Source organism: Antechinus flavipes, chromosome 4 (genome assembly GCF_016432865.1).
Source record: "Antechinus flavipes isolate AdamAnt ecotype Samford, QLD, Australia chromosome 4, AdamAnt_v2, whole genome shotgun sequence".
Taxonomy (NCBI): Eukaryota; Metazoa; Chordata; class Mammalia; order Dasyuromorphia; family Dasyuridae; genus Antechinus; species Antechinus flavipes.
Genome location: NC_067401.1, coordinates 243,696,795 through 243,721,466, shown reverse-complemented (window position 1 = coordinate 243,721,466; position 24,672 = coordinate 243,696,795). Strand labels below are relative to the sequence as shown.

The following is a 24,672-nucleotide window of genomic DNA, read 5'->3' as shown; positions in this document are numbered from 1 at the left end:
TTTTCCATCAAAGAAAACTAGTTTGTATTGTTTTTAAATTTTTCTTTTGCTTTCATAGTATTAAACTTTTGTTGATATTTGTGTGCCTAAATTTCTCCACCTTTTTAGTACTTGGTATGGTAAAAATGAGACTACAATTCTGAAATGACAAAAAAAATCTTTGGTAGAAGTTTGAAGTTATTAGGTAATAGCTGCACTTTTGGGTTTTCTTTTTTTTTTTCTTTTTTTTTTTTATAATAACTTTTTATTGACAGAACCCATGCCAGGGTAATTTTTTACAACATTATCCCTTGCACTCACTTCTGTTCCAATTTTTCCCCTCCCTCCTGTCACCCCCTCCCCTAGATGGCAAGCAGCATACACATTAAATAGGTTACAGTATATCCTAAATATAATATATGCGTGCAGAATCGAACAGTTCTCTTGTTGCACAGGGAGAATTGGATTCAGAAGGTAAAAATAACCCAGGAAGAAAAACAAAAATGCAAATAGTTTACATTAATTTTCCAGTGTTCTTTCTTTGGGTGTAGCTGCTTCTGTCCATCATTGATCAATTGAAACTGAGTTAGGTCTCTTTGTCAAAGAAATCCACTTCCATCAGAATACATCTTCATACAGTATCGTTGAAGTATATAATGATCTCCTGGTTCTGCTCATTTCACTTAGCGTTAGTTCATCTAAGTCTCTCCAAGCCTCTCTGTATTCATCCTGCTGGTCATTTCTTACAGAACAATAATATTCCATAACATTCATATACCACAATTTATCCAACCATTCTCCAATTGATGGGCATCCATTCATTTTCCAGTTTCTAGCCACTACAAACAGGGCTGCCACAAACATTTTGGCACATACAGGTCCCTTTCCCTTCTTTAGTATTTCTTTGGGATATAAGTTGGGTTTTCTTTCAATTGAAAATGTCTCTATTTTTATTTGCTGAAATTAGCAGGGTCAATTAAAAATTAACTATTTTTTGACTCTCTAAGCCTTGCTTTCTCTAAGCCTTTCCTTCACAGTGTGTGATACCTAGTAGGTGCTCAATAAATTTTTGCTGAGTGAATGAGTGAAAGTTGGAAACTAGCTTAATGATAATTAATGCTCAGTAATCTAAAGCCATTAACATTCCTTTTCTTGTGGTCTTTTTAAAAAATTAATAATAGGGATATAATTACAGGTGCTGATATTGCATTTGAATTCCCCTCTTGCCTTCTATTTTTTGTTTAACAAACATCTGGGTTATTTTGCCAGGGTATTTTATTTTACTGTTAAGAAAAAATCATCTCTTGCTCATATTCACTACCTTGTTCCTCTTTGAGACAGTACTCCCAAATAAATGAGTTAAGTTGGCTCAGTTTAGGGGAAAGTTGGACCTAAGGGTTTTAAACTTGATTCAGTACTTAAGAACTCTGAAATTGAAGGAGAGCAATATTTTATCCTATTGTGGTTTGTGAGCCCTGGCAGTCTACTAATGCAGACTTGTCATGTGTAAACAGAATTAAGAAATATGGTCCCATTTTCCTTTGCCTAGTGGTAAGAGGCCTGGCAAGAAATGTCCAAGTATACAATCCTACGCCAAATACCCTTGATGTTCGCTGGGAACCTGCACCCGGACCTGTCCAGCAGTACCGTATTGTGTATTCTCCCCAGACTGGCACAAGGCCTTCAGAATCTGTAAGTAATTTTGTCTTTTGAAAACTCAGCAAGAGATTTCTGTGGACCACGTTGCACCTCCTGCCATAAAGACTGGCCAGTAACAATAAACCAATTGTGAGCATGGCATTGCCTGCAGTGGAAACATCATTTCCAGATGAGTGTAGTCATGTGGTCTTATTTGAGACTCAGAGTGAATAGACCACAAGCATGCTAGACTCTACATGGAGGGATCTTTTGTTGTATTTCTAATGAATTGGGACAGGTGTAGTCAATATATGGAATATTAAGGAAGGGCAGTCACTGGAAAATATGAGTTAGTTATCAAATGCAAATTTTATGTGATTTAAGGGGAGCTTAAATGGACTGTTTGAAATACCGATGAAGCAAGCTAATGTGTATATGACTTGTGAATTACCTATTCATTCTTCAAGTGTTCTTTTTATTTATATAACTAGAAATATACCTTCAGAAGTTGACAGCCTTTCTCTTGACTAGAAAGCTATTTGATTTAATTTATAGTCACTGTACTTTTCAATTGTGCTTTGGCAAATATGTTCATTTAATAGTCATGTAAGTTTTAAATTTGTGTCCACATGGTACTAGGGCACTTAATTGAAAGTCAAATGGGAAAATAATTAACCTAGCTGGCAAGGCATGACAAATGAGTCCATGATGAATGACATTCATTCAGTGAAGGAAGAATAAAGGAAACTTTGTTTTCTATAAGTTAAAGTTTTCCAACTGTTTAGCTTTGCTCTCTCCCTTATATATTGTAAACATGCTGTGGACAGCTCTTGCCCTTATCAGGGATATAATACTAAATGTGAACATTCTCACTTGTTAATCTTTAGTTAAAAAACCCCAATCCCAAACTAAACCAACAGCAACAACAAAATTTACTCACTAAGTACAATATTATTGGAAAGTCTTGATTATTAATATACAATGGGATGCAATTGAAGCTTCTTAGTAGCAAGTATGTACTTAACATTTTTTGGAAAGTGATGTTCCCAAGAACAAATTGAATGTAATAGTATGAAAATACCAGGCCAATAACAAAAAGTGCAGTTAGCACTTAACTGATCTGGGCTAAAGTCCTTTGTTATAGGTATTATGATGAGTTGAGAAACATGACTTGGTAAGCACTTGGGTTGTCATCAGATTAACTCTTGGCATTGTTTCTCCTTCAGATTGTAGTACCAGGAAATGCCCGCACAGTGCAGTTGGAGCGCCTGACTCCAGATACACCCTATTCTGTGAACATCGTGGCTGTGTATTCAGACGGCGAGGGAAATCCCAGCCCTGCTCAGGGCCAAACATGTGAGAAAAAGTCCTTTTCGATCTCAGTTTCCACGTACCTAAGTATAGCATTTCTTAGAGAGATGGAGTTATCTTTTTTTTTTTTCCAAGCAGTTGTCAAGTAGATTTCCTACACTAGTTCTGTTAAAATGTTTTCAATGTCTGATGTCTGTGCTGAATGTAATTGGCACTGATTTTTACATTGCTGCCACTTGGGGCTTAAAGCTAGAAGGCCTTCTCTTTGAGGAAGTTTTCCTTTATTACTTCTCATTTTCCACTCCTTAGTTCTTTTTCTCTTTGGCCTTTCTACATAATAATTCTTCCTCTTTAAACAAGAACCTTAAAAAAACCTAAGAGTTTTGTGCTGCATTGGTCTCCTGAATAGGTTGTGGAGGTCAATGGCATTGGAGTTAGAAAATTTAGATTCAAATTCCAAATCCAATATTTACAAGTTTTGTTAGTTTCTATGAACTTTAGGGTTTTATTATTATATATACAATACAACGATATAATAATTATAGGATGCAGCATAATATATAAATAGTAATATATAATTTATGATATTATATATTTCATTATTAAATTATCTCTGGATAATATAGTACTAATATAGTGACCTTCACAGTTTAGATTGTGAGGAAAATGTATAGTAAGCCTTAAAATCCTTTAAAAATATTACAACAATGACAAAAAAAATTGTTGTTTTTTTCTAGGTCATAAATCTTAGTGAGGCTATAGTGACAAAATGTTCTCTGCATTAATATTGATGACAACCTTTGATATGTAGCAATTAATAACTTTTATCAATTTATGAGACTGGTTCACAGAAAGTCATGTTAAGTTCATATAGTTCTAATTTCTCATTTTAATGATGAGAAAACTGAGGCTCAGAGGACTTGTCCAAAGTCATGGTACCAGTAAGGAGTAGACACAGGTCTGAAACTCAGGTCTCTTAACCCCTGAGTCATCATTTCTTCTACTGTACAATGCTAAAGTGCTATCTGTGATTCACACATAGAGATGCATATATGTCATCAACAAGCTGGAAGGCCAATGAAGAAGTTATTGAAATAGTATAGATTAGAAGACTGAATCCCTAAAGTGGGAGAGTAGCAATATGAGTAGAGATTGAGAAATAATATTGAAACAGAAATGAAAAAATTCAGCAAGTAATTGTAAAAGGTTGAGGTAAGGGAGAGTGAAGAATTCTATATAACAACCAAGCTGGGAATCTGAAAGATTAGGGAATTGTGGACATTTATTAGAGGGCAGAATTTTGAGGAAATAATAAATCTAATCAATGTATTAAGATATAATTGGTCACTTAGTATCTTCCAGGTATTTGTGGAACACAAAGCCAGAGATGACATAATTCATGCTTTCTAGAAGCTTATATTGGTAGATACAAAATACATAAAACACAAACAAAAGGTAATTTTAAGGGGATGGGGAAATGCTTAGTAGCTGAAGAGATCAGGAAGAGTTTTACACAGAAGAATGTCTTTGAGCTTTTGAAATAACTAGGAATTTTGGAAGATGAAGGGAAAAGAGGGAATGGCTTTCAGGAATGGGAGACAGAGCAAAGCCAAAAAAGGAGAAATAGGCTGTCACATGTAAAGAAACGCAAGAAGGAAAATTTGACTGAACTGTAAGAGTATATGAGGGGAATACTGTGAAACAAGGCTGGAAAGATAGGAGCTAGGCAGTCAATGCCTTTAATTAACATGCAGATAAGTTTGTATTTGATCCTAGTGACAAGAGGGATTTATTGTAGTTTATTGAGTTAGGGATAAGCATAGAAAATAATTTAAGAATATCATAATTTAAGGATATCAAGCTCTTGGTGGGGGATAAGTTGAAGTGGGGAGAGATTGAAGCAATCTAATCAGTAACTAATCAGGAGGTTATTGCAATAGTATAGGGCAGAGACTATAGCCCTAAACTGTGATTGTAGACAACTGAGTAGACATGTGAGTGATACTGGAGAGGCAGAAATGAAAAGATTTGACAACTGATTGGATAAAATGGAGATGAGTGAGAGTGAGGAATTATATATGATGTGAGGCGCAGGCTTGTAATAACTTCAAAGGAAATTAAGGACATTCAGAAGAAGACAGTTTTAAAGGAAAAATATAATGGATTCTATTCTGAATGTGTTGAGTTTGAGATGCCTATGAGGCACCAATTCAAAATATACCTAATAGGTGGTTGGGAATCCCAACCTGGAGCTCAGGAAGGAGATTATATAGGTTTTAAAACAGGTTTTAAAACCATCTGGGAAATGGTAACTAAACCCATTTGAACTAATATAATAATTAAAAGGGAGAATACATGGAAAGGAGAAGGTACAGGACACAGTTAGATACTTAAACAGTTAGGACGCATGTAATATTATAGATAATAATCTAGCAAAGAAAACTGAGGAGGAATTTAAGAAAACCCAAGAAAGAAAAGTGTCTAGTCAAATATTCTGTCATTAAAATGCCATTTGTGAGTAGGGATTGTTTTGTTCTTTATACTTGTATCCCCAGGGCTTACCACAAGCCTAGTACATAGTAGGTGGTTAATAAATGCTATTGATTGATTAAGAGAAGATGATAGTCAATAGTGTCTAATATATTAAGGACGAAGGCTAAAAAAGACAATTAAAATTATTCATACTTGGGAGAAAGATGAGTGATGAGATTGAAAGCCACATGGTAAGAGCCTGAGAAATGAGGGGGAAGAGAGGAAATAGAGACAAAAAGTTCAGACAACTTTTATTTACTTTAAGCATTCTATTAAAACTTTACATTAGATAACTGTCTTTCTCTGATCTTATAGCTAGATACTCAGTCTTGAGGAATTTCCAAGCTGAGTAAAATATTTCAAATGATAAACTGGAACTAATTTTCTTAAACTTTATTATTTAGTGCCACGAGGTGGGCCAAGAAACATGAAAGTCTTTGGAGAGACAACCAATAGCCTTTCTGTAACATGGGATCATGCTGATGGACCTGTTCAACACTACAGGATCATTTATTCTCCTACTGTTGGTGATCCAATTGATGAATATGTAAGTTTTCTTAGTATTTTGTGAACTGTGTAAAAATCCCTTATAACATTTCAATTGTTTTCAACAAGCATTTATTAGTTCAGAGAAAGAATATCTTTTTCCAGGTCAAAATATAGCATATATTTTTAAAATCTATTTTTGCATTTGTCTTTTAGACCACAGTACCTGGAAGAAGAAATAATGTCATATTACAACCCCTGCAAACAGATACTCCATATAAAATTACCATTGTTGCTGTTTATGATGATGGGGATGGTGGACATTTGGTAGGAAATGGACGAACTGGTAAATTTCTTTTTCTTTCATTTTTTTGGATAATAAACCTGATTGTTTTTGTGTAGATATAAAATAAGACTCTTTAATTAGAAAAAAGATATTGACCTTAATTGATTAAAAATGTTAGATTACCCTTTTCATGGTAGAAAAAAGGATTTCTTAATAGCCTTCATGAAAATCTATAGAAATTTGAATACTTTTACCTTGGTTTTGTTGATTTCATTTCTTGTGTGCAAGAACAATGTAATTTGCTCATAATGTTGTTTTTGTGACATCATTGTCTCAATATCTAATTAGTTGATTATTTTAGTTATTTTAGTAAACCACTTATCAATTTAATGAAGCCTTAAATATTTGCACATATAAAAATGAATCAAAATGGCCCTTTGCCTCATAGTTCTATCTTTGCTCAGTACCACTGTCACTGAACCTATTAATCTTAAAATGAGTCTATAGCTAAAAACTCTTAAGATAATTAATACAAATTGGAGGTATATGGGATTCAACTTAAATGTGTATTATTAGAAGCTCCTATGTTTTCAATTCTCTTGTATTCTATAAGAACTGGTAAAATGACATGACTTCAAAGACCGGTTATTTGTGCTTCCCCAAATCCTATTCATTTTTTCCTAAATAATATTGACAAAGAGTAGGATTTTCCTTGATTTAAATGGAATAGAATGTAAATTCTGATGAAACATTAAGCTCGTTCGATTGGGTTCTGTTTCTGTTTTTTGTCTTTGCATTCCTAGTGCCTAGTACTATGCCTGGCTTGGAGTAGGTACTTAACAAGTTCTTCAAGTTGAAAGAGTACTAGTTGTCCATTCTGCAAAAAAAAAAAAAAAAAAAAAAAAAAAAAAGGCCTAAATTGAAATGCAATCCATCCCAGTAATTTCAGAAATATGTGAGTGTGTAAGTTTATCTATAAAGGATTGCGAAAAGTAAAATGAGAATTACATTTTATTTTATGTGGAGGAGGATTTTAAAAAATCATATTTCTCTTAGAATCTTTGATTTCTAAGGATGTTTTAGGGAGAATGGAAGTTTTTACAGTTTGAGTTTCCACTCATGCAACGAAAACCATCAAAGATTATATTTTTTTTATAGTAAAAGTTAATTCATTCTATTCCCTTTTTTGAGAAAAATTGTACTGATCATTGAACCCTGTTCCCCTCCTCCCCTGTCATACTACGAATAGTAATTCAATGGTACTAGTTGAAATGCCATTAAGATACCATTTCATTAAACAAGCATTTAGGAGTAGATCTTCTTTAAGTATGAGGCCAGACCAGTGATAGAATATTATGTATAGTGACATGAACACAAGAAGGGGAGTTTAATTTAATCAGTTTAACTAATCTTCTTAATTTTGATGAATAATCTTGGGTTTGGTCATAATGCTTCTGAGCATTGGGTTTGCTCTTTGTAATATGAGAGGTATTGGTAGCTTGCCACAAGGAAAACAGCTCAGGCTACATGTGATATTGATGGATATACATCATTATCAAAATTATAAATATATGCACTAGAAAAATAACGTGATTCATATTTCACTGATATTGTTAGTAATCTTTTTTTTTTCATGTAGGGGATGGTAGTGATGGGGCCAATGTTTTTTTAGTCTGTACTTTTCATTAAATGCTTATCATGTGTCAAAAACCATGCACAGTACCAAGGAAAATGTGTAGGTGAATAAGATATATTTTATGCCCTGAAAAAGATTATAATGCAATTAAGGAGATGACACATGGATATTAAAAGCATGTCTAACACTACAAATGAGTATGTGATAAGTCCCTAGTGAATGAATCAGACAGGAAGTATGATAAAACTTTAGAAGCAAGGTAGGTCACTATTTATTGAGATTATTAGAGAAATCTTCATTTAGGTGGCAAGACTTACAGGATAGATAAATTTCAGTGAGACAAATATAGTAATAGAGTAGACAGTTAAGAAGGGAGTAATATTACCTTAAACAAAAGTACCATTGCAAGTACCATTTCCCTTAAATATGGAGGAGCGGAAAGAGGACTCAGTAACCATTTTTATGTTCCAGAGATCTAGACAGATGGAGTTGAGATCCAGAACACAATTATTTGAATGTGTCCTGGAACTGGGACTATGTGAAATTAAATCCATACCCATGGGAAGATTAAACACACAAAAAAATTTGCCTTGCCAGAATGTCTTGGCCTTTGGTATAGTTACAAAGATTCAGTTTTTAGTTATAGAATCATAGACTTAAGAGGTGGAAAGAAAATTTAGTCCAAATGGTAGCTAAATGAGAATCTAACATATTTTATAAGTGATCACCCAGCATTTTCTTGGATATCTCCAGTGAGGAGGAATGCATTATCTTCAGAGTTAGGCTTTTCCATTTTTGGATAGATCTCATTGTAAGTAAACTTTTCCTTGTATTTATCTGAATCTTTATCTTTGCAACTTTCCCTGAGTATGTCTTATTCTGTTGGACCTGTTTCCCAAGAAGGAACCTGGAAAAGAGAAGATTTTGTCTGGAGAAAACTTGGTAGCTGTCTTTAAGTATTTTAAAGATAGATTAAATTTGCTTTACCTGGCCAGAGAGGACAGACTCAGGAACAATGTATGGAAAATGTGGAGGCAGATTTTGGCATTACATAAAGACTTCTTTTCTAACAATTAATTGGATCTGTCTAAGGATGGGAGAGACTATTCCATTAGTTTCCCAAAAGAAGACATTTTTAAATGCAGATTTGATTATCATGTGGGACTGGTGTTGAAAGGAAATTCTTGGTGATGACCAATTGGATTAAATGCCTATAATTTTAGCATCTTCTGATTCTCTGATGAGATAATCTCAAAAGTCCTTTTTATTAACAATTCTAAAATGTATTTAATGTCATAAATGACTTCTAAGTTTCCTTCTTATGATTCTTTGCCATAAAATTCCAGTTGTAGAAACCAACAAATCAATAAGCTTGTATTAAGCAACTTCTATGTACGGGGCATTTTTTTTTTCTGAGACACTGGAGATTTAAAAAAAAGTCATATTAGTACTTTCTACCTTTAAGGAACTTACATTCTATTTAGAGAACAATATGTATACATTTACTTATAAGCATAATATATATGAAATAAACACAAGGTAAGAGGTGACACTTGAACTCAACTTTGAAGGAAACTAGAGATTCCACGAGGTAGAAGGAAAGAGGTCATGCGTTCTAGAGAAGGACAATAGCTTATGCAAAACCATAGTCATGGCAAGTGTATGGATGCCATGTACATGGACCAACAAGTAGGAATGTGGCAGAAATATGAAATGCATTCAAAGCCATAATTTTAATAATAAGACCAAAGTGGTGAATTGGAAGCAGAATATGGAGGACTCTAATTGCCACACTAAAGATGTATTTTATCTTAGTGTCAATATGTAGCATTTGGAGCTTACTGAAGAAGGAAATAATATGATCAGAGATCTGCTTTAGGGGTATCATTTTGAAAATTGCATGGCGAATGAATTGAATAGAAAAAAATGACTTAATTTAGACAGCTCTATTAGAAGGCTGTTGCACTAGTCTAAATGAGAAAGAGTAAATGTCTGATTGTGAGGGATATTTAAGAGGTATTCAATAAGAGTTGACTTTAGAAAAGAGGGGACAGAGAGTGAGAAAGAGTGAAGAACTGAAGATGACTCCAAGGTTGTGCATTGGAAGGAGGGTTGTTCACTTTACAGAAGAATTAAGAAAAGGATAAGATTTGGGAGGAAAGGATAAAAAGTTATTTTAGATTTGTTGACTATGTTTTTTAGGAGATCTATTTTGAATATCCTTTAAGGAGCTGATAGTGCTGAACTGGTGCTCTGAAGAGAGAACACAGCTAGATATATAGATCTTGAAGTCATCTGTAGAGAGATAATAAACTCTTGGGAATTAATGATATTACAGAGAGAAAGAGAGAGAGAGAGAGACAATGAGATATACAGAGACAGTCAGAGAGACACAGAGATAGATACAGAGACAGTTAGAGGGACACAGACAAGCAGAGTGCCATGGCCAGGACAAAGTGTGGGAATGGCCAGACAAATAGGAAGAGAACCATGAGATGAAAATATTATCAATAAACATGAAGAGAGAAGGCAGAATCTATGATGAAAGTGCAATCCATAGAGTTAAATGGTACAGAGAAGTCAAGAAGAATGACAATTGAAAGAAGTCCAATAAATCTGACAATTATATTATTGTTAACTTTGGAAAGAAGAGTTGCTGTTAAGTGATGAAGTCAGAAGCTAGATTACAAGAGGTTGAGAAGTAAAGGGAGAGAGGAAGGGGAGATAATCAACATGGACAGCTATCCCCCCTTTTATTTTAGAAGCTTGATTGTGGAAAAGAGAGAGATATAAAATTATGATTTGATGGGGGAAAGAGAAGGTTAAAATTTTTTTAAGGACAAGGGAAGATCTGGACATGTTCCTAGGCAACAGGGAAGAAATCAGTAAATAGAGAGATAGAAAATAAGAAGGCAATATAGTCAAAGATCTAATTAGAATGGTAGGATTTGGTAATAAAGGTTACTTCTTTATCAGAGACTAATGGTGGAGAGAGGAGTAGGGTAGTGATTTTTAAAATACAGAATAGAGGAGAAGAGAGAGCTCAAGGAGAATGGCTTTTGTTTTCCCAGTTAATTATAAAGAGATTCTTTTCTGAAAGGAAGGTAGAGAAACAACAGTTTAAGGATCTTGAGCAGAAAAGAAAAGATTTCCTCTGTAGTGAATGCATTAGGAAATCAATTAGGACAGATTAAAAATTTCAGAATCTTTCCTAACTGGCAGGACAAACTCTGAAAATCAGTGTTCCATATTACTTTCTTTGTGACTTTAAAAAATTCATTGTGTTCTACTACTGTATTCTTTCTCCTTAATTTACCAAATTCAAAAAAAGTTGGGGGGGAATGCCAACTTCCTTTAATGGTTATGAAAGGCAGACAGTATTTTTTACCATTATTTGCTAATGAAATGCTAATAATATTGTAATCAATTATGATCTATGTTATTTTCAGTTGGACTACTTCCTCCTCAGAACATACATATCACTGATGAATGGTATACCAGATTCAGGGTTTCCTGGGATCCTTCATCCTCTCCGGTTCTTGGTTATAAAATTGTCTATAAACCAGTAGGTAAGAAAATATTAGGATAATCATGAAGAGTACATTATGTCTACTTATGTAAGAGTTATATAGAGGGAGTCAGATAGACCTTTTTCTTCAATGTTTAAAAGTTCAGGTTGCTAGATAGCTTTTCAAGGTACTAGCCCAAAATCCTATCTTTTGTAATTGTGTGCAAATGAGTCTTTTTTTTTTTTAAAGTTAAACATGTATAGTACTTTAAAGTATATTTCCATATTTGTCATGTTGTGCAAGAAAAGATGTTCTTTTTATCTAAATATATCAAGAAAAATATTCTGGCCTATTGTACATAAGAATTTAATTTAGCTAGTATAAATACAGTGTGGAGATGATAGAAATTTTACTGTAATCAAACATATTATTTAAGTGATATAAAGCATTCATAAAATCAAAAATCTAGACTTAGAAGGGACCTCAGAATTCATTCTCTGTCAGTCTCTCTCTCTCAGCCTGTAAAACAAATTTTTTTACATTAAAAAAATTTTTTTTTGACTTCTAGATTCTCTCTCTCCCTTCCTCCTCAACCTCCTCTCATTGAGAAGGCACTTGTGAAGTTATGAAAAACATTTTCATAAAAATCATGTTGTGAAAGAAAACATCATCTCCAACTTCTCCCAAACCTTAAGAAAAATAATGCATTTAAAAAAAACTGTATGCTTCAATTGGTATTCAGACATAATTAGTTCTTTTTTTGGCTATGTTTAGCATTTTTCATCATTCAGAGTAGTTTTGGATCATTGTATTGTTGAGAATAGAAAGGTCATCCACAAGTCATCATCCCACATTATTATTACTTTCTACATAGTACTTTTCATTTTCATAAGGTAGTGCAAACCTTTCCAGATTTTTAAGAGCATCCTGCTCACCATTTCCCATAAAACAATAGTATTTCATCATAATCATGCATCAGTTTATTTAGTCGTTTCCCAGTTGATGGAATTTCCCTCAATTTCCAAATCTTAACCTAAAGAAAAAAGAACTGCTATAGATATTTCTGTACATATAGGTCCTTTTCCTTTTTTAAAAATCTCCTTTGGGATTCATGCCTAGTGGTGGCATTGTAAGGTCAAAGGATATGTACAATTTAAAGTCCTTTGGGTATAGTCCATATCTTTTGTTCATTTATCAATTGGGGAATGGCTGTAATTTTTTTTTTAAATTTGACTCAGTTTCCAATGTATTTGACAGAAGAGGCCTTCATCAGAAAAACTTGCTTCAAAATTCTTTTGACAATTACTATTGCTAACTGTATCCTCCCTTCCCCATTCATTTTATTTTCTCTCTCCTTTCACCCTAACCTTCCTCAAGAGTGTTTTACTTCTTGCCACCCAATATGTCCTCTCTTCTACCACCCTCCCCCTTCTTGTTTCCCTATTCAGCTCCTATTTTCTTGTACGGTAAGATAGTCTCTATAAGTCGTATTCACCCTCTTCATTTTGAAGAAGAGGAAAATGAGGCTCAGGAAGGTTATGTGACTTCCTCATAGTCACACAGATAGTATCAGAGGCAGGTTTAGTCCATCCAGCTTAAGGTTCATTTCTGGATAATTCATACTGGCAATGTTTCTGGCAGTCTTTCTGTCAACATTTTGTTTTTATCATTACTTTATGTAATGTTGTTTAAGTGGTTTATGGAAATATTTTCTTATTTCTACACTTTTATATATTTTTTATAAGCTTATAAATTGTGTTGAGTCAATGTGGTGTAGTGGAGAGTGTCATGGAGTTAGGAATCAATTGCCAGGCTTTTGGTCAAGCACTTACTATATGCTAGCATTATGCTAACTTGTTTCTGACATTTATTAGCTGTGTATACTTGAGAAGGACAGTGAGATGGTGCAGTAAATAGAACACCAGGGTTGGACTCAGTAAAACTTGAAATCAAATTTGACCTCAGACCCTTACTAGACCTCAGGCAAATCACATAATTCTATTCACTTCAGTTTCCTCATTTATAAAATGAACTAATCACTCTATTATCTTTGCCAAGAATATCACAAATGGGGTCTTGGAGAGTTGGACTGCACTGAACAGCAAGTCAGTAAGACTCATCTTCCTGAGTCAAATCTGACTTCACACATTAGCTGTGTGACTCTGAACAAATCATTTAACTGTGTTTGCCTCAGTTTACTTATTTATAAAATAAGTTGGAGAAGAAATGGCAAACCACTCCAGTATCTTTGCCAAGAAAGACAACTAAATAACAAGAACTTGGGCAACTTTATGTGCCTCAGGGAACTTCCTAGGACTTACCAACTATTTCATTAATGGGTTGCAATCAGCAGTTTGGATAAAGTTCCCCACACTGAGTATCCCTTGCAGTGAATCACAAAAATCACAGATTCTTTGTCAGTCCATGTCTGTTGTAGATGAACAGTGTTAAAGAGGAAACACTTTTCATCAAATTGTTTAGTACTACCCCATATGATGATATGGCCCAGAAATAGATCAGAGAGTTATGGAGAGCAGGAAATTAAAGAAATAGGAATGGAGGGAGGGGGGAGGAATGAGAAAGGAAGGCATAAGAAAAGAAAGTTTTTTTTTCTTTTTAAAATAACTGAACAAATTTGACTGCTATCAGTATATAATTGCCTTATACTAAATTCTGTTCTATGTCCAATGATATTATGATGAAGTTATTGTGTAATTGATGGTTTGCAGTATTTTTATAAAATATAATAAGGACTTCATTAAAGTTCAGGAAAACTCTGACACTACTTATGTTCTATTAACTATGTACTTTTGTGATATTCCTTCAAGGTTCTAATGAACCCATGGAAGTATTTGTTGGGGAAGTAACATCATACACTCTACACAATCTGAACCCTAGTACCACATATGATGTGAATGTTTATGCTCAGTATGATTCTGGTCTGAGCATACCACTGACTGATCAAGGCACCACATGTAAGTCAAAGATATTTTTATGGTTGTAAGGGGAAAATATATTTAAACCATATGGAGTCAAAGTGTTTTAATTTTCTTGCTCTTTTTTATTCATTCTATTTTTTCCATTCCTCAGTTTCCTAGGCAACCATAGTTTCTCCGTTTGTGTCCATAGTCAGGCTTTTTGGGTTAAGCAAAAACAGGGTGTTCTAGCAGTCTTGGCGCTGTTTTAAGCTAATGAAGATTTTAAGTTAATAAATCTTTAAGATTGCACTAAGACTTTTGGGACACACTGTATGTCCATATGTAACTATAGCCATTTAACTGAGGATGTAAAACTTATGAGTAATTTACAGGAATGTTTCTTCTTTTACCTTCCACAAAATATTATAGTTTAAATTTTTATAATGAAGTGTTACAAAAATGATTATTTCAGGAATGGATATCTCCAGTCAAGTCAGATTCTTGGATTTTTCTAGTTCTCATTGTTCTTAGTGAAATTTAACTCATATTATTGACTCTGACACTCTCTCTCTCTCTCTCTCCTATTTCGCTGCATCTAGTTAAGTGCTTGGCATTTAGTAGCTACTTAATAAATGCTAATTGATTTGAAGAGGATTTCACTATGTTAACCAACATAGTGGTTTTTTGTTCTGGTATAATCAGATTTTAGTTTTCATTTTCTTCATAAAATATCTGTTTCCTTCCAATTTTCATAGTATACTTGAATGTGACTGATCTGACAACTTACCAAGTAGGATGGAATACCTTTTGTGTTAAATGGACTGCTCACCGGGCTGCCACCTCATACAGACTGAAGTTAAATCCAGCAGATGGTAAGTGCTGATTTTGTTTTTTAACTTGATAGTGAACAAGTTTATATATTAGCTGCAGTCTGTGTTTCTTTTAAGTATGTGCTATTTTGTGAAATGAAGCATATAGAAGTCACTTTGATTTAAATTTATTTTCTGAAGACATTTTTTCCCTTTATTGTCTTCTATAGGAACAAGAGGGCAAGAAATCACAGTGCGTGGATCAGAGACCAGCCACTGTTTCAAGGACCTTTCACCAGATACTGATTATGGGGTCACTGTCTTTGTTCAAACTCCAAATCTTGAGGGACCTGGCGTTTCTGTCAAAGAACATACAAGTAAGCATATTAACTCTTTAAAATATGGCTGCAAAGAATAGAAAACCATGCTGAAACTTTCTGAACATTTTCCTGAGCATAAATCTTATGATTAAAATGTCATTGAATCTAAAAATAGGAGGAATTTTAGAGATCATTGAGACAAACATAATTTTATAGATGAGGAAACTGAAACCTGGGGGAGGTAAGAGGGGGAGTTGTGTGACTTACCTAAAAGCATCTAAGGTAGAATTTGTAGCCATGTTCTTTAACTCCCTTCCATCATACTGCTCCCGTATGTTTCTGATTTTAGAGTAGAAGGCACTTTAGATATCATCTGATCCAAGGGTTCTTAATCTAGGGTCTGTCAGTTTTTTTAAAAAGTATTTTGGGGCTGCATTTTAACATAATTGGTTTTCTTTGTAGTCCTATATATTTTATTTTATGCATTTCAAAACATTATTCTGACAAGGGACCCATAGATTTCATTAGATTGCCAGGGATCTATCATTTAAAAAATTAACTTGATCTAATCAAATGTCATTTTTCAGAGGAGGAAGCTGAGGACTAGATTGGAGAAGGGTACTCAGGTAGTAGGTAACAAACTTTGCCTCGGATGCAGTGCTTCCTTTCTCTTCATTTTTTTTCTTGAATTGCAGTTATAATATTTGTCCATCTGCAAAACATGCAGACTAAAAATAGAAAAAAAAAGATTGTGCAAATCCAACTTAAGTTAGGCCTATAATTACTCATTGGATATTTGCTGACTAGTCTCAGGGTTATAGAGTAGAATGTCATTCATATAGGGAATGGGTTGTATGAGATGATGAAGTAATGTGTATTGCTATCTTTATTCACTCTGGGAAATGGTCTTTAAATGTGGTTTTACCTCTTAGATCCAGTGCTAAGGGGTTGAAGAGGGATTTCTAAAGAAAAAAAAAAGAACAAGAAGTCAGTGGGAAATTTGGAATAAGGGGAATGCTATCTATCTATCTATCTATCTATATCTATCTATCTATCTATCTATCTATCTATCTATCTATCTATATATATATATCTGTGAAATTCTGTCTCTTGGAAAGCAAATTCTTAAAGTTTTTCATTGATACTGGGCATTTACCTTCTATTAACTAATTTGTAATTTAAGAACCTTAAAATGCTTCCAAGAATTTCTTATTAATGAAATGAAACAGACCACATAGATAATAATGTAATTGTTATTATTATTATCATTTTAGCGGTTAAGCCAACAGAAGCTCCAACAGAGCCTCCAACACCTCCTCCTCCTCCTACAATCCCACCAGCTCGAGATGGTAAGTAGGATGCCTTTCCTTAATTTCTCCCATCTGCTGAATAACTTTGATTTGAAAAAAAAGTTTATAATCGAGAGAAAAAAATATAAAAATCAGTATTTGAAAAATTCTTGATTTTTAGACTTTCCTTATTAAACTGATATCTTAAACTTACAATAAACATAAATAAGGCACCATTCTTTTGATCTCTTCTTTCTTGAGTTCAAAGCCCAGAGGTCTTATAGTCACCTTGATCATCCTTAGCATCAATAGCCCTGTAATCTATCTGTATCAGAGAAATCAAATTTCTCTAATTCCTTATATCTGATTCTCTGTGAAATTTGGCATTAAGTGCCACAAGTCATAGGCTATTAAACTTCAGTTTATGTTTTAGACACAAATACCTAAACTCCCATTGGTGCTTTTCAAATACCCTGAACCTCCTTTATTTAGATACATTGGAATATATTGTTCCAACAATATGTTAGCATGAATGGGTACTGTGAACTTATTTTGGCTGTAGCTACAACCTGAATCCCAAATATTTGACATCTGGAATTCCCTGGCTTTGGATCTGAGAACTATTCTGGATTCAGTCCACTTTAACAAAGCTTAAAATCATTTCCATTCATCACATGTTGAAGCACAATTGTCACTTTCATTGAAATTGGAAAAAAAGATTTATTGAATCTTCTAAATTGCTTTCTAGTGAGATAGTTCCTTAAGTTCTTGATTAAATTATGTTTAAATGAATTAGCCATTAAACAATATTCCACTAGATCCACTGCTCTATTATCTTCCATAAAAACATTCCACAGAGATTGATCTTTAATGGCCTCATCTAACTTAGAGGGACCTGCAGTGTTATAGCAGTGGGAAACATCCAAACTTCAGAGATATGTGATTTCTTCCATGTGGGGATTTCTTCCATTGGTGGAGGATCTTTCTTCCTGCTCTAGTAGATGATGAATTCTGGGGGCCCAGAAATTCTAATATCTGTTAGACCACCTTTAACAAAGTTTATCTCTACAAGTCTATTGTTGGGCCTCTTCTTGAAACTTTTCCAATCTGGCAAGATTGACCAGAGATTGTAGTTCTCTGGCATAGCCTTTGACAGCTTGAACTCTTCTTCATCCACAGTGAAACATGTTGTAGGGAGGAGGATAACCATTAGAGTTCTGTTTTTTTTTTTAAATTATTTTAGGGTTAAAAATTTAGTCAAAGTTTAGGATTATGTTATCTAAGAATTTAGTGGAATGAGTATGCTTTCTTTTTCAAGATGAGCCAGATTCTTCCATGATATAAAGATAAAAGATTTCTTTTAAGATTTTAAATTAATTTTATGTATTTCAAAATATTTGGTTTTTATATTTTATGAAAATTTTCTGTTATCTAAATCTAGACATGCGAGAATAAACATATTGTTTTTTTGTTCTTTTTTGATCCAGTTGCATAATCAAGAGAAAATAATGTCAATTCAAAATTTTCAAAATTTTAAATTTATAAATACTTTAAACAAGATGGACTGAACTTCAAGGCACTTAACTTCCCTTCATCTGATTTTTCCCTCTTATCTAAATCCAACCTTGTGCCTTAAAACTTTTATGAGGAAGGAGAGCTTACTTACATAACACACATGTATTGTGTGTGTGTGTGTGTGTGTGTGTGTGTGTGTGTGTATTAGAGTTATTCCAGGGAGATATTTGATAGTATATGAATGACAATATGTAGCTAATTAAGATGAAGTATTTGATTTTGAATTATGTAATTTTATTTTGATGAAAAATTCCATTAGATCTGAGAGTTGCTTTTGTTTTTTAGTATGCAAAGGTGCCAAGGCAGATATTGTATTCTTGACTGATGCCTCTTGGAGTATTGGTGATGATAATTTCAACAAAGTTGTGAAATTTATCTTCAATACCGTGGGAGCTTTTGATCAAATCAGTCCTGCTGGAATTCAGGTAAGTGATTCTACAGTTATTTGTGATTTTCTTTAAATGAATTCCCATATCTTAATATGTCACAGTCATCTTGTATTAAACTGTATATTCTACTATTAAGGAAATAGCTTTCCATGATATACTATGTTTTGACTTTATTATCTGCCTTGGCCTGCTCTCACACATTGAATTTGAATGATTCTGTTTGGCTTTTGGAGAAGTGATGAGACCCCAGTTTCATTTCCTTTTTAGAATTCTTAACTTTAACATGTACAATATTAAAGATATTGAAAGGTTTTTCATGAGAATCATTACTCTACCATCTAGTGTAAGGATTAAATCTCTGGAACCCAACTAACATCTTTAATTATAATTGATTCAGGAGTTCATTTCAGATAATCATTGAAGGATTTGCTTTATTTGTTTAATTGAAAATTTCCAGTTATTTTGCTTTGGTAAGTCCTTAATGCAATAATTTATTAGTATAGATATGAACTATTCTATGATTACATTTAACTAACAATGAAAATGTATAAATTTCTTATATCCTATAGAATTGATAGAGTGAAGATCCTTTTCTGTAGAGCAAGAAGGATTTTTAAAGAATTCATTGTTATTCTTCATTCTTTCCTCTTTACTTCCCTATTCTCTATTCATTTCTTTTTAAATTTTGGCATTCTTTTTTTCTTCACTGTTACTAAGGGTAATTAAAAAATAGGGGCATTTGACAAAAGCCACAGATACTTTCAGAAACAAATTCATGACCAGACTAATTTTTTTAGAGAATAGAGAATTTTTAGAGAATAGGAAATAGGGTCTAGCCCTAAATCTTAAGCCTTGCTTACTTGAGTCAAATTATTAGGATGTTAGCTTCTCCTTCAATATTAGAACCAGAACCATTGGAACCAAAATTATTTAAGTTTGATAACTTTCTAGACTTCCTTGACCTTTGAACCCCCAAATAGGTTCTAAAGCCCTGACCTAGCTTAGTTCCTTTAGTTTAGTGATAGTTCATACCTGACCCCTAAATCACCTATCCTTTTTCACTTGTTGCTTCCTCTGTAATGGTACTGACCTGGTGTCTGTCCCTGTCTTCTATCCTTATACATTCCAAACCACATAGATGTATTTTCCAGGATCTGTAAAGGAAAAGAGGACATACAAATTCATAAATAATATATAGTGACCCCAGATAAAAATGTTGGCTTTATCATCTTCCATGACAAATAGCAAATTTTGGCATTTATCCTAATGGGCTGTCTAGACTGAAATCCCTAGAACAGTCTCCAAGGCCTATTCTTGCTCTTAGTTAACTTGGAAGCTTCATAATGATGGCATAGTGGACTTTTAGTTTTATGATCATATTACTATTTAATCCTTTAGGTAGCTGATTTATTTTCCCAACTGACTGAGAATAAAGATGCAAATATAATATCTCCATTACTTAAAAGAAATCATAATAATTTGATCTGACATACATATGTATTAGTCTCTTATTTCATAGTAAACTTTTAAAAGTAAATTTTAGTAAAACACAGTACAATTTTCACAGTAAATATATAATCTTATGAGAAGCTATCAAATGTTGCCAAATATATTAAAATCTCAAAAGTGGAAATGATAATAATTGTAATCATAACTTTGTGTGCTAATTGTAGGTCAGATTTGTTCAACTTGTTTTTAGAATAAGGCTTCTTAAAGGTTGCATGTAAGGAAAAAAATCAATCAATGTTCAATATGCCATACTTAGTATTACAGTTTTGTCAATTTGATGGAAAGATAATTGAACAGATTGTCCACTGGAGTTGGAAATTAGGATTTGAATTCAAATCATTTCTTATTTCTAAGTCATGATTTTGAGCAAATCCCTTGACATCAAAGGATTTTAATGTTTTTCATCTACAAAGGGAAGGAGGGCAATAATTGAAAACACTTACTTTTATGAACTTAAAAAAGAGGGAATATATATGTTTACACATACATATATATGTATGTATATGAATGTATACATAGATGAATCTATATGTATACATTTACATATATGTATGAAAACACATATATGCATGAATATATTCTCACTGAAGATTACTGTGCAGGAACAAAATATTAGTACCATCTTATTAGTCATAAGAATTAATGACATTATTATTACAATTCAACAAGTCAACAAGCATTAAGTGGCAGGCATTATATTAAGCTCTGGGAATACAGTTGCAAGTAAAAAGAAAGAAAGTTCCTGTCCTCAAGTAGCTTACATTTGTATGGTTAAAGATAACACATAAAAAGGAGATAAAAGGTGAATCTGTGGGGATAAAGGTAGCCATAGAGTTGGGATGATAGACAAAGTCCTATGGTGTGTCAGGTATGAAGTTTTGAGAAGAGGACAAGGCTGGCCTGAGCATTTCTTAAAATGGAGGTTATGGGAAGAACCATAGGGACTATAGGAGGGAGAGACTACAGAGTTGGACAGAACTTCTAAGGTGAGAAATATTTTGGAGGTGGAGTGAACTTTCAGGGTGAAGAAATTTCTATGGCATGGAAATGAAAGTCTTGTGGAGAGTCAGGCGTATAGTCTAGAGAGGGAAAAAGAATTCCATTCTATGAAGATTTAGATTTAGAGCTGGATAGAACCTTGGAAGTTCTAGGATCTGCGAGATGGATGAGACTCTAAGCTTCATTAATTTGAATTTTTTCATTTTATAAAAAGGAAAATTGAGGCCTTGAGAGATGAAGTGTCTTGTCTAAGGTTGTCACATAGTGACAGAGCTGAAATTTAAACTCAGATCTTCTGACTCCAGATCCAGAGCTCTTATTGTCTGTGCAATCCTGACTTAGCAAGTGTTAGAATTTAGAAAGCACAACTGGCAAAATGATATTTCATTTGTTGCATATTGTCAATAGAATAATTATTGCTAACATTATTTGAAGATACAAAAAAGAAGAAAGTAAGACTCACATGAAATCATATTTTCTTTCAGGTTTCATTTGTCCAATACAGTGATGAGGTAAAATCTGAGTTCAAATTGAATACCTATGCTGACAAGGCTCAAGCCCTTGGAGCTCTTCAAAATATTCGTTACAGAGGTGGAAATACAAGGACAGGTACTTTTGGCTCAGCCACATTACTTTTTAATGACAATACTAAAATGACAAACTGATTCTCACCTTTCCTGCATTTATCGCCATATTCTCCTTATTATTGAATTATTTTTATAGCTGTACAATTGTATTTTTTTGGGGGGGAGGGGGAGAATTAAGGAGGAGAAGATCTGGTTATTGATATTTATTTTATGTTAAAATTTTCAGGCAAAGCCTTGACATTTATCAAGGAGAAGGTTTTAACTTGGGAAAGTGGTATGAGAAAAGCTGTCCCTAAGGTTCTTGTAGTAGTCACAGATGGTCGGTCACAGGACGAGGTCAAGAAGGCTGCTTTGGTCATACAACAGTCTGGTAAGTAGATGCGATCATCTTTGTACTTTTTCTCTCCTTTTAATCCTTTATATATATATATATATAAAACATTTGAATCATTTGAGTGCATATAATTATAAAAAAGGACTTAGAAATATATATATGTATATATATGTGTGTGTTTTACTTTGAGAGGCAATATGGAATAGTGGATAGAAGGCCTACTCTATAAATAAAAGGACTTGGGTCATATGCAGATTGGCTCTATGACCATGGACAAACCATTTGACTGCTCAGTGTTCCAGTACATTCTCTAAGATAGGGTTTTTTTTTTTTTTTAACATTTTGTGTGTGTGTGTGTGTGTGTGTGTGTGTGTGTGTGTGTGTGTGTGTTATGCAAGTCTAATAAAACTTATCAACCTGTTCTTAGAGTAATGTTTTTAAGTGGTTGAAGGAAATGCCAAATTGAAAAATAATTTCAATTTCCTTTGAGGAAGTATCCTCACAAAGAGTTCCATTAACCTCCTACTTGATTCTCTAGTCACTGAATCATAGCTTTTTTATGACATGATACCTTAGATAGATTGGTGAAGTCTTTGAACCCCTTTTCAGAATGATGTTTTTAAATACAATAAATATATAGGTGCATAAAGTTAATCAATATTAAAATACAACTATCAAAATGTTAAAATAAATAAATTCATGAATCCCAGGTTAAGAATTGTATGATCCAGAGAAATTTCTGATCTGCTTCAGTGGAAGAAGTTTCTATACTGAGTGCCTCACACTGATAAAATAATGGCTCCAGAACTGTAAAATCGTTCCATTTTTCACATTTCACTCTGCTTTCTTATTGCTACTTTCGTGCTTCATCTATACAGATCTTTTTCTCACTGATGCTATTGCTTGATCCTTCCATGTCTTAGCAAATGATTTCATAAATTAGTATAATTAAAATAAACAAAGGAACAAATCTAAAGTAGCATCTAATGACCAGTCATCTGGTGGTCATCCTCTTGAACCAGAGTTACTTTGATTCTAGCTAAGAGGATGATTCTTCTACAGATTCATTCTAGGTTTTTTTTTTTTTTAATTTGTTAGTTTTTGTCAGAATTTGTTCTCTACTGGCTTGGCCTTCGGGAACAAATCCAAATTCTCCTCTGTGCCTTCATGCAGCATATAATAGGCCTTCAATGAAAAATGAACATATATTTATTTTGGCTAGTGTTTAGTTGTTAGTACTTTTTGCCAATATTATTCATAAATGATAAAATATATTCCTTGCATGTAGTGCTCTATCAAAGAGGAATCTTACAATTTTTTTAGTGGGTGAAAAGTCACAAAAAATAATGTTTTGATTGTCCTACAAGGACCTTTCTTTCACAAAAAAGTAATTTGATAGAATTTAGAAGGTCTTAGCACATATGTGTCATGTATTTTACCTCTTTGCAGCTGTAGAGTGAATTGACACAATTCACTTGAAGATACTTTGTTAAGAATTAATGATGAAGTCCCAAGGAAGGTAATATTGGGGCAGACTATGAAAACCAGATGTACACTGCTGAGCATTCCTATCTTGATGCCCTCACATTTCATGCTGCAATGTCATATTAGAGATGTTCTAGGACTTTAACTTTAAAAAAATTAGGAAAGACCTTTAGTAGACTCACTTTTCACTGAATGATGTAGTTAAAATGAACTTTTGTGTATCATGACACCAGTGTGGCAGATTTTAAAAGTGATATATCATTTAAAATTTAAAATCTACACACATGAATAACTTTTACTAGAATTTGATTTAGGATTAGATATTACCTGTATTATCCTAAGAATGTGATGCAAACTTTTTTTTTTTTATTAGTGAACTTCCTTCTCATATCATCTTTTAGTATTTACTGAAGCTGGTGACTATACTTTGGAAACATTTTTATTTCTTTCAGATGAATATAATTTTATTATTTGTCATAAATTATTCCACTACTTATTTGTTTGGCTCTTTCACATGTGGCTGTTTCCTGATGTGAAATTCATTCTTTTTTTTTTTTTTTTCTTTTGGTTGAAAGCCATTTTTTTCTCTCTTTTTTTCTTTCCTACAAAGAACTAACTCTTGTTTTCTGAGTCATATCATGCTCTAGATTTTATATAAATTCTAATTACTTTTGCAATCATTGCAAACCCTATATTCAAAAGTGTGTATTTACCTATATTATATTGAGCTTTTTTTTTTTTTTTTTTTTTTTTTTTTTTTGGCTAGGCAATTGAGGTTATGTGACTTGTCCAGAGTTACAGCTAGTAAATGTTAAGTCTCTGAGGTCATATTTGAACTCAGTCCTTCCTGATTCCAGGGTTGGTGCTGTAAGCACTGCACCATCTAGCTGCCCCCTAAGCATTTTATTTATTTATTTTTTTGATAAAAAAAATCTCCTAAGTTAAATGTTATCTTCTAGGTTTAGGAAATTTATTGAATGAAATATTGGAAAATAGATGATAGCAATGTGTGGCACATTTTATTTTTAAAAAGTTTATTTCAAATTTAGTGACTCATTGAATATCAAGATGGCATTTTTTT

The 24,672-nt window shown here is 33.2% G+C and overlaps 1 protein-coding gene across 3 annotated transcripts in view; it reads left to right on the top strand.

Moving 5' to 3' along the window:
* COL12A1 (collagen type XII alpha 1 chain) overlaps positions 1-24,672 on the top strand; it is a 142,152-nt gene that overhangs the window by 83,642 nt on the left and 33,838 nt on the right. For all 3 annotated transcript variants that reach the window (XM_051997277.1, XM_051997275.1, XM_051997276.1), the window contains 12 exons: positions 1,529-1,671; positions 2,844-2,973; positions 5,865-6,007; positions 6,163-6,292; positions 11,318-11,437; positions 14,206-14,352; positions 15,051-15,167; positions 15,335-15,481; positions 16,699-16,773; positions 18,574-18,713; positions 21,671-21,794; positions 21,999-22,142. In XM_051997277.1, the coding sequence (XP_051853237.1) occupies positions 1,529-1,671; positions 2,844-2,973; positions 5,865-6,007; positions 6,163-6,292; positions 11,318-11,437; positions 14,206-14,352; positions 15,051-15,167; positions 15,335-15,481; positions 16,699-16,773; positions 18,574-18,713; positions 21,671-21,794; positions 21,999-22,142 (1,560 nt within the window). The remainder of the gene's footprint in view (positions 1-1,528; positions 1,672-2,843; positions 2,974-5,864; positions 6,008-6,162; positions 6,293-11,317; positions 11,438-14,205; positions 14,353-15,050; positions 15,168-15,334; positions 15,482-16,698; positions 16,774-18,573; positions 18,714-21,670; positions 21,795-21,998; positions 22,143-24,672) is intronic.